General features: G+C 41.8%; 1 protein-coding gene across 1 annotated transcript in view; it reads right to left on the minus strand.

Moving 5' to 3' along the window:
• Positions 1 to 823: 823 nt before the first annotated feature.
• The window catches only part of LOC104494599 (inositol 1,4,5-trisphosphate receptor type 2), a gene marked incomplete at both ends in the record, with an annotated part of 73,843 nt that continues 64,030 nt past the window's right edge, over positions 824 to 10,636 (minus strand). The window contains one exon of the mRNA XM_010137461.1: positions 824 to 1,030. Coding sequence (XP_010135763.1) covers positions 824 to 1,030 — 207 coding nt within the window. The remainder of the gene's footprint in view (positions 1,031 to 10,636) is intronic.

Genomic DNA, 10,636 nt, shown 5'->3' on the forward strand with positions numbered 1-10,636 from the left:
GAAAGGATGAGACAAAGTGTGATTGTCTTGCCTGTGAGCATCTGGAACTAAAGCTGCAGTATTGAGGATACTCTAATAATTGATGGTCTTTCAGATGACAAGTGTTTAAGGAAATCAAACCATTTATAAGCAGTCAGAACAAATGGAATCCTTCAAAAGTGACTGGTACCAACAGAATTTATAGAAAACACTGAAACATTCCATCAGGGCATAAGTATTGCAGAAATTGGGATTTGACATACAAAGAAATGTCTGCCCCTTCACTTTCTAATAGCACAAAGTGAAAATTGTATCTCAAGAGGCGTGCTTTTGTCATATATCTTGTCAATTCAGCTGGGAGAAAAATCATAGCAGCCCAGAGACTATTCTCAACCTAACACTGGAAATCTGAAACGGACTTCAAAAGTGAGCGACCTTGCATGACTTCAGGAGGTCTAGGTCTAACTCTGCCCTTCATCACACTACTGCAACAGAATAGTCAAATGCTTAAGTCAAACAAGCTACTCCAGTGTCAAATGAGTGTTAACGAGACTGGAAACACAGAGGGTCTTCGTAAAACATTAGTGAGGCAGTTAGAGGGCAAGTTTTGCCTTTTCACAGTTACAGTGACAGAGTTTTGACAGCATCGAGTTCCTTCAAAAGTGAAGTAGGTGCAACAGAGCGGGAACCACAACGGTACCATCGTTCACACAGAGAGTATTCTTCCTTGTAACAGAGTGTTATTTTTACAATCAGGAGCCCAGTGAATAATAAGAATGTAGTTAACAGAACTTGCCACTGAGTAAGTACAGAACCATGAAATAACTGCTATGTAATATTCTACCAATCATTAGTACCTGCAAAATCTCAATGATTTTCAGTTTGGTATCCATTATGATCACATCTTCGCTGTCTGAGGTGCTGGCTTGCTTGCTTGGCTGAACGTTTGGCTGTACATCAGGGGCACTGATAGGAAATATAGATCCTCTGCTCAGCACCATTTGGGTCATCATCTCTCCTACGCCATGGATGGTCCTCATAACATTGTTTCCTATGCATTAAACAAAAACACGTATATATCAGCCATGAGTAAAGCTTGCTTGCAAAGCTATATATCCCACATACACCTATGTCATCAAACCCCTTTACAATCTTAACAGGCGTATTGAAAAACAAGTCCTCAATTCCTGATTGAAACTTAGGAAAAGTAGTTCATTCAAATTACCCAATAGTTTAGGACACGTTTTCTACACTGATTATCCAAGAGATCATTTCTTACAGGTCAACAGATAGAAAGATGCCAAAACATTTCCACAGCTCTGTTAACATGTTCATGAAATCATAAAAAGTAGAGAAAAAGAAATCTTAATAGTTCACCTAATCAATTCTTTTGTCTGAAGATATATTCTCTACATCAAAGATCACTTCTGGAAGAGGTTTGTTTAACCTGTTTTTAAGAATATTTAAGCGTTGCATATCCCACGTTATACAGTATACCCAGGCAAGCAATTCCAGTACTTGACTATGTCCAACGTTAGAAAACTTTAACTGCTATTTCATTTATATCACCTGTTGCTGCAATTTATGACCTTGCTTTGCGGACACCTGGAAGGAGTTCATTCTCCATGCCTATTCCCACTTAGGTGTCCAGCCTTGACGACTGGTCGTAATGTACATGCTTGAGAGTGAGGTTGCCTTTGTCACTGAAGAAGCTGGAAGGACGCTATCCAAGTTACACATGACACTGACAGTAAAGACTTGAGGCTGTGCCAGTCCGATCGGTCTCTGTACGTGGTCCAAATGACAGGCCGTAAACCAAACCCAACTGACCTAACTAGCCAAGCATCCCCCTTCAAAACGTCACAGGACAATGTCAGACCCTGAAGGTTAAACTAGTATCTGCAGTCACAGCACCCTTCATAAGTTATATCTGGGGGAAAAAAATATTTTACAGTTATGTGGCAAAAAATTTTATCCCGTCTAGTTGCAATGGCACCTGTCACTGATGCTGGTTCCAACAAAATCTACCACGAAACACCATTTGTTCAGCTAAATTATACTGCGCTTTCTTGATAGTGAGTTTTGATATAAAAAGCACCTCAGTGAATCAATTACCACCTTCTTCCAAAGGGGGGAGAAGAACGAACAAGAGTATCACGCTACCTACCTACACGAATCAGTTTCCTTTCTGGAGAAGCACAGATCTGAACGAGTGGAAGGAAGGAAGGGAAGGACAGAACCTCTGAATAGCCTGAATAGTTCCTGGGTGTCTTTTAGCACACTTTAATCACCATGCGACTGACAGGTTTTACGCACACTGAAGAGACCCTCTTCCCAGATAATCTGCTGTAAAAAGCCAAAGCTATATTTTGTTTCATTAGTAACATCCTCCTCTTACGCCCTTCTTTCTTCAACCCATAGAGCTCAGCTACTGCACGCAGGGAAGGACGCCTTCAGCTCTGACTTTAAAGGAACACACACAAGGAATCTGATTTGTCAAAGTGAGTAAGGCAGACCAGTGTCACATTTGAGGTCCCATTTGGCATCCAGTCTGGTGTGCAATCACTCTGAATTGGTCTTTCGAAAATAATACTTTAAGTCCCTAAAAAGGAGGAGGGAAAATTGTATTTCTGACTTTGCATGATGTTAGAAAGAAAAAAGCCTAGAAGTCAAACTAAGGACTAGATCCTTGCATTAGGTAAACACAGAAATTTCTCCTAACTGCTAACACCAACATAGAGCAAATAAAATCATTCCAAATACACTTCTTGCTGCAAAATTAAAATGGTGCATTTTCCTTTCAAATCAAACAAAACAGCCGGGGAATAACATATTCTAAACTTTTCTTTCCTCCTCCCCAACCCCTTTCTCCCAGTGCGCTAAACTCTGATTTGCATTGACCATCATTCAGTACACGCAAGTAAAGCTAGATTAAGTGGACAACCTTCGACCCTCAGAGTAGCTTCAGTTAAACTGACTTTTCTGTCTATCTTCAAACTGTGAAAGAAATGACCTCATTCACATCATGCTGTCCTTAACGCTGACTGATCAGCCCGCAAGACCTATAGGTAGTGCACCTGCTTCGTGACCTGTAACACCCCTGTTCTACATCTCAGTTAAGACGTCACCATCCTCTCCCTCACAACGTGTTTTGACAGTCCTTCCCACTCAATTGTACAGAGGTGAACAGAAAGAGGCACTGCTGTTTGGGAAGCATAGGAATTCCTTATCACTTGAGTCAATGGGGTTACCAGCTGATAATGAAATCTCTTAAGTCTAAGAGAAGTCCAGGAGACATACTTCTCAAAAACTACATACAACTGCAGTTTGCCCCAAACGAGGCAGAAGAATTCCACTTTATCTCGAAAAGTGCCTGCCCACCCTTCAACAGTGCGGTCCACCCAGTGTAAAGTTAACAGAAAAGGTAGCACATTTTGGACAAGGCGTCCGACAGTGTCTTGGGTGGACATCATGTTCTTGAAGAAAGAACGCCGGGATTTTGCCTAAAGCACACATCGTGCTTATTTCTCAGCTATCACTGGGGTGCTGCACCGGCCCTGCAGGGCATGGGATTCAACTCCGCCGTGATGAAAGAATCAGTCACACTCTCTGCGTTTCAGGACCACTTCCTGAAATGAGGAGAGTACTTTCTCCATCTCTAAAAAGGACAGTGAGAAGCTTGTTATAACAAGATTGGGAGGCTCTCAGCTAATGTGATGATGGAGCCTATAAAAGAACCTAGGAAATAAAAAGAAACTAGATGACCGCCATCCTTTCCACTACCCACAGAGTCCCAGTGGTAAAAGACAGTACTAACCAGTGAGTGGTAGCTATGAAGGTGCTTCCCAACAGCATCAGTAACAAGAATAAACCCTTTGTCCACAACATTCCTTTACTATTGACCTTCATGGAACTTGATCTAAACAGTTAGAGGTGGAAACGCAAAGGAGGATTAAGATGGTTCTTATCACTGCCCTTCCAAATTGTGTTTTGTGAATGCATAGTAAAGGATTTTAGTGAAAGAAAAGTCTACTTAATCTAGTTTAGTATTTACAGCTGAAATGAGTAGTGACTCAATACTACATTATTTCTGCCAATAAGAGCAGTAAGACAAGGTATCACGGATAAACCCGTCTTTTTAAACAGCTCCTGATGCTGACTATCATTTTCCATGAACTCAGAGCAGGTTTGGAGAAAATGCTCACAGAGTGAAAATAACACAGTAAACGGAGAATTCATCATTCTTTTCAGGAAAGTTGTTTTAACAACTATGTTTTGTAGGGTGCTAATGAAATATAACCATCTCTTCGGAGCAGACGGCAGTCAATCACCCCCCTCAGGCACGGCAATGAAGCAGCTGACTGCATTTCAACACTGGGAGGAACTGCTCTATTCTTCAGAAGAAGCCACGAGGATCACTCATGTACATAAAGGGTGGGCAGAAGGTTCTCTTCCAGGAGATCGCCCAGTAATCAGCACTCGTGCTGCCCAGTGTTACCTGTCCAGCCTTGGAAGTCTAGATCACATTAAGCATGGATTTAAATCATTTCACTCAAACATCAGGACCAGCAGCAGCCTTGCTAATGAGTTGTCTCTTCTTGCTATGCTTTTATGTGCTCCTAGCTTTAATACAGTTATCTCCGCAGAAAAGGATCCAAGTCTCCGAGGTAAGGCATACAGGAAGGTTACTGCAGCTCAAAAAGTGCCTGAATTCATGTCAGCTAAGCCTGCAACAATGCAAGACAAAGTGCACTGGCTCAATAAAAAAAGACGTAAGTTCTTAGTCTGTATGCACACAGTAACAGAGCTCTGATCCTAGGTACAGCTCCGAGGAGCTTCCTGAATACCAACGCCAAATGAAAAATTAACTAACTGCCTCAGCTAGCTGACTGAGCTAAATCAGAAGAGATAGCAAGTAGATGTGAACCCAATTACTTTCGTGTGGACTTTGCTAGAGGTAAATGAAGAAAAGCCTCAGCTGTTCCCTCATATGATACTGTCACTCTTAAACTGCTGACCTCCATCATCTGTGGTTATCTTTGAGGTAAAAGTATTAACATTTCTATATGACTGAAGGGTCGCAGAGAGAATGTTGTAAGGTGCTAGTTTGTGCAACCAACCACTTCTCTCACCAGCAAACCACTGCAAAAGTGCTCAGAGCTGCGACTGACCAACAGAGGAAAAGAAGGCAAGGCAACCTCCATGAATCTTCTTCTTCCATTTTTCCAATTTTCCTTTCCTCGACCCGATTACTCCTCTCTGCTCTTCCCTATGCCAAGACAAGTCAGATGCCATAGGCAGTTAGAAATGTCTCCTACTGAATGCACGGTCTCAGAAGGTTAGCCAATGGACGAGTGAAACCACTGTACGCACAAGCGGTGATTCAAAGGAGCTGCAGATTGACAGGCACTGAAAAAAGGGGATAGAAGAGAACGCTAGTCATGTTTTGAAAAGACAACTGTGCATCTCCTTTTCATTAGTTTTTATTACAGTTATCACAACTTCCTAATGAATATCAGCTTCTGTCACAAACTGCAGCATACGATCTCATACAATTTGGCATGACTGACAACACAGCGGCCTCTCTGAGAAGAAAGGCTTTTCACAGAAGTCAATTACGGGAAATTTTTTTTTTTTTTTGGTAATCAAATTATCTTGTAATCAAAACAGTGGATAATTCGACAATTTATTTTCTACATAAACGTATTTTCTTAATAAGTTGTTTACTGGTTGCAAAAATTCTAAAAGAAGAATATAAAAGTAAACAGCAATCTGCTATGCAACACATATGGTATGGATGGTAAATGACAAAATACCGTGTTCAAGCAGAAAAACAACTGTCAAATGCAGTTCGCGGTTCATGCCCTTTTCTCAAATTGTTCCTAGCCAATTGCTGTACAGCGTCCTCAGTTTGCTCTCTAGTATCTATCCGCAGTGTTTTAGGTATTTCACAACCAGAGCAGTGAACCGTGTGGTAGCTGAACGTGAGTACACAATGGACAACCTCAAAGGCTGGCAGATACCCGCACTGCAAGAAGACCTCTGCTCCACAAGACAGCAGGGGACCGGCTCGTAGCCTTGATTATGTAAAGATTAATTATATGCACCTGATTTGGTCTCTAGTTGCCACAGAGACAGAGTCTGCTCTTACTGGCGTTGGTCAGTCCTCCTCCACACACATATAGGAAAGATGGGTTCCTAGGACTCAATTTTCAGAACTGCTCAACCATTTCTAGCTCCTAAGTGTTCCACAGTGCTCATCTCCCTACTCAGGTACGTTAAAAGTGGGTACATTTTTAAAAGAATTTTAACACCCAGCAGCTCTCATTACAGACTGGAGAAGCTGGATGCTTGATGTTTCTGGAAACTAAGTACCTAATAAGAGCTGACATATGATGGGTTCTTCAAGAAATCTGGTACTTAATGACCAGAAAAGACAAATGTACAGGCATCCACTACTCCGACGACTTTCATTAACCTGTCCATAGAAGCCAAATACATTCTTCAATCCTGCTTATATAAAACGAGAGAGGGAAGGAGAGTAACCTATCCTATTGCTCCACCGTAAGTTTCTAAAGTTTCAGTGCCATCTTCAAGCGTGCAACACTGCCAATCCTTGGGGATCGCCTGGCAGGGAACCTCTGTGCACAGCAATGTGTATTACCAAGGGCTAAACTAAAAACCAATGGCAGCTGCAGCGCTACATTTCTTTGCCTTTGTTGATTGGGCAACATTGCTTCATATAATTTAACTTTTCTGCATGGAAAGTTACAGGCATTTTTAAGACATATAACAACAACACTTCAGTATCTAAAGGAACACATTTTATTTCAAACCTATTTCTAAGCTATATATTATTTGCCAGAAGCATTAAGCCTTACAGTTCTCTTTGTCAGAGGTATTCATTTTTACATGACATTAAGGGCAGAAGGTAAGGTCAATTCTACATTTTATACAGCCCTCAGAACTAACGAGACAAAACAAAACCCCACAACATGCAATGGACATATATTTGCTGCCCACCCTGAGTGAATCTGTCCACCTCAGCCTCCGCTATGCAATGGACACATATTTGCTGCCCTCCCTGAGTGAATCTGTCCACCTCAGCCTCCGCTTACCTACAGGCTATCCACAAGCCCTCCCTGTTTGCATACAAACTCCCCGTGGCCCAGTCATGGTGAAACTCCGCCTTCTCCTAACATTCTGCAGGTTCTGTTGATGTTGCCTATCCCCAAACCCACCAAGCAGTGTGAAAAGTACAGCCTTCATGCCATGGACATTAGACACAGCAAAAATTACATACGACATGTTGGCCTTGAAGGTAAAAAGCATCATGGCAATCAAGCCTTGCAGCTGAGTTAGATCTACAAAACGGATTCCTAGAATAGCAACGGTCTCCGGAATCACATTAATGCACAGATCTCATGGTAAGAGAAAGAATAAGGAGGGAAAAGAGAAATGGTCCATGCCAGAGAATTAAACTTTCAGAGTGACCCTCTCCTTAAGTCTGACAATATTCTGCACTGAATAGCAGTTGCTTTACTATAGAAATCTGTGACTAACGCAGCTGATTTTCCTAACGGTTGAATCTTTTTTCTCGTAATCTTTTTTTTTTTTTTTTAAAAAAAGAAACAAACAACAAACTGCTAGCATAAATTCTTGCTCCAGACTGCCAGGCCTCATCACCTCTGCTAATCAAAGTATGCCTCAGGAAGATATTCAAACTGTTAACTAGACAAAAGAGCAGCAAACAGATGTGGATGCCAAGCTAGGAAACAATATAGTCATTTCTAAAAGTCCTGGATGAATTCTGGTCCCTCTTAGTCACAGAGAACCCACAGGCTCAACAGAAATGGCAGGTCCAGCTTTGTTCTCAGCCCTGTTCCAGCACTCATCTCACGGGTGCTTCTACGCAGCATGCATCTACTCGCAGCCAAGGGGGGAAGAAAACACTACCTGTCGTCCCCGGTTGAAGCTGAGGGACTAAGCAGACTACCAGAATGTAATCAAAAGGATACAAGACTGGCTGAGAGTCCCCTGACACACCAGTACACAAGAACTCCTTTGCAGAGAGGCATCTGTTGAGCCAGTCGTGAGCAACACATTCCACGTGAGAATCACGGAGGCAGGAGCAACTGTAGCTTATTATAGGTAGTTTTTTAAAATCTGATTTTCAGGAAGACCAAGCAGAGCATTCCTTTGTGGAAGCAAAGGGAACTGGAAGACCCCGATGTCAGTGGACACTGGCACAGGAAATTTGCAGCCATTTACACAGAGCTCTTGAGGGAAAGACAGACCACCGAGGGATTTGTCACATCGATGCCCAGCACTGTGAGCTGCATCCCAATCCACGCAGCTTAGATTCAAGGTTGCATTTCCCTGCATGTCACTATTCTCACTCCCAAACAATGTTAACTAAAGAGTCCTGAGCCGCACGGAAAACGTGTAGCTTGCCTGCTCATAAAATACTGCCGTGTCATTTTACCTTCCAGACCTGACGTGTGCTGTAGCTGCACGGTTTGACTAAAACCGGCTATCTGGAGGATGAAATTGCCCCTCAGAGAGAGACGTGCATTTTAATTCACGGGGAATAAATAACCAGTACTGGACAAGGCAGACTGGCTTCTGATTCTGGACTGATACAGAAGGATGCACTAACAGGAAAGCAATGACTTGGCCTTTTAATTAATACTGCAAGAGTTTATCATGGTTTTGAAAGGTACCAGGAATGACAACACGACTAAGTGAAATTTTCACTTTCTCCTTGAGAAAAAAATGGCTTTTTAGAATTCACATAGTATATTTTGTAAACCCCATAATTTTTAGAATATAAAAGGAAAAAAGACAGAAAAAAGCTTCAAACAACTTCAAAAAATGATTCAAAGTGAAGACACGCCACTAAAAAAAAAAAGCTGGCTGCAACATTTTCAAGTCAATGCATTTTCAGGATGCAATGTAGGTAAGAAGCATTTCCAAAAACATAAATCTTCTCCTTTTCCAGGATCCTCTCTCAGAAATGTTTCTAGCCAGCTTTACCCAAGGTGAACACTTGTCATATATACTTCCTTACTTTGTAAGTAGTTTTACTGAAATAAGGGGGTCTATTTAAGAAGTAAGTATTAAACAGGGAAGAATACTCCAGTTTCCTGTTTATAAATTTGGTTGTTTTCAATTTTGAGGTGCACGACTGCAGGCAGGCTTCCCTGGACAGGCAAGGTCCACCTCATTCTTCCACCCGTCACTACCATTCCCAAAATCCTGACTACAGTTTTAATGATGCGGAGCAGTGGCCAAGCCAGTAAAAAGGCAAGCTCATCAACTCCCCACAATTATAGGAATCAGATGCTGGAAGCTTTTATTGGTACTGACCTGGAAAAAAAGAAAATCAATGTCAATAATGGCTAGGCAGTATATCCTACTTGTCCCAAAATTTATTAAAGCACTGAGAAAGTATTGATTTCTACAGGAATCTAACAAAGTTAAAATGCAAGACCTACCATGTAAAATAAATAAATCCTACCCAAAATTCTTAACTTCTCTAAAGCTGCAGCCTTGGATCTGCTACAGCTGCAGAACAGGACTTTCCCATTTGGTCAAACTTCTCAAGTCACTTGTCCTTGAACCTGCAAATCAACTGCATTTCTGAATAGGCACATTTATTGACAAATATTGCCATTAAATGTCCGTTTAACATTAATCTATGTAAATTTGCAATAAGATAGTGATGAAAATTAAAATATATTAAAATTAAAAGATATTCAGTAGTACTTTCCTACAGCAGAGTTACACAATCAGGCTCCTAGTGCTTCACAAAATCTGAACACATTCGTTTACACCATTAAACAGCCAGATCCAGGCATTATGGTCGGCTTTCAGCGTTTGTCAAAACTGGGTTTGACAACTTCAACAAACGTCAAAGCTTTAAGCTCTAAGTATGAAATACACACTCTTCCTGAATTAAAGCTAACACCTAGACATCAGCGATCAATGACTGGATGGACTACAGAAAAACCACATAAAACCCCACAACTTTTATTATCTCCAAAACTAATAATTCACTTCCACACATTCACAGTATCATAACAGATACAATCAAATCTTTTTTTTTTTTTGTATTAAAGAACATTGTCCTGGTAGGAGTTAGAGCAGAACTAATTCCGTTCAGTGATTTCACTCCTCAGCTCAGTCTCTTGTAACTAACGGCGCTTTCTGAAGTTAACGGCGTATTTCTGCAGACAGTGTCTGCTCCTAGAAGTGATGTTTAGATGACTTGATGTTTACAACCACTACAAGGGACTGTTGTGCAGAGAGGCTCTGGCTTATACTTTCTCCTATGGAAACCAAGGTCACGCTAACTCCTGTGTGCCACGGTGGGGGTACAAGTAAGTTAGAGGCCGCACCTGCAGGGAGGAGCGGACGGGACAGGACAGATGACCCTAAAGTGACCAGTGAGCTGTTCCTTCCCACAGATGTCATATTGGTATAGAGCAGAGAGATCACGAGGGTCAAGCCCTCTTGCTCTCTTCCTCTTCTTCGATGGCCATCGACCAAGGAGGACTCCGTTCTGCCTTTGATCCCAATCTGTGCGTTCCTGAATCCAGCTGCAGAATCCAGCTCCTGCATCTGGTTCCTGTCAGCCGCCGAGTCCACTGTGGGC

The sequence above is a fragment of the Buceros rhinoceros genome, unplaced genomic scaffold, assembly GCF_000710305.1.
Source record: "Buceros rhinoceros silvestris isolate BGI_N320 unplaced genomic scaffold, ASM71030v1 scaffold1676, whole genome shotgun sequence".
Classification (NCBI taxonomy): Eukaryota; Metazoa; Chordata; class Aves; order Bucerotiformes; family Bucerotidae; genus Buceros; species Buceros rhinoceros.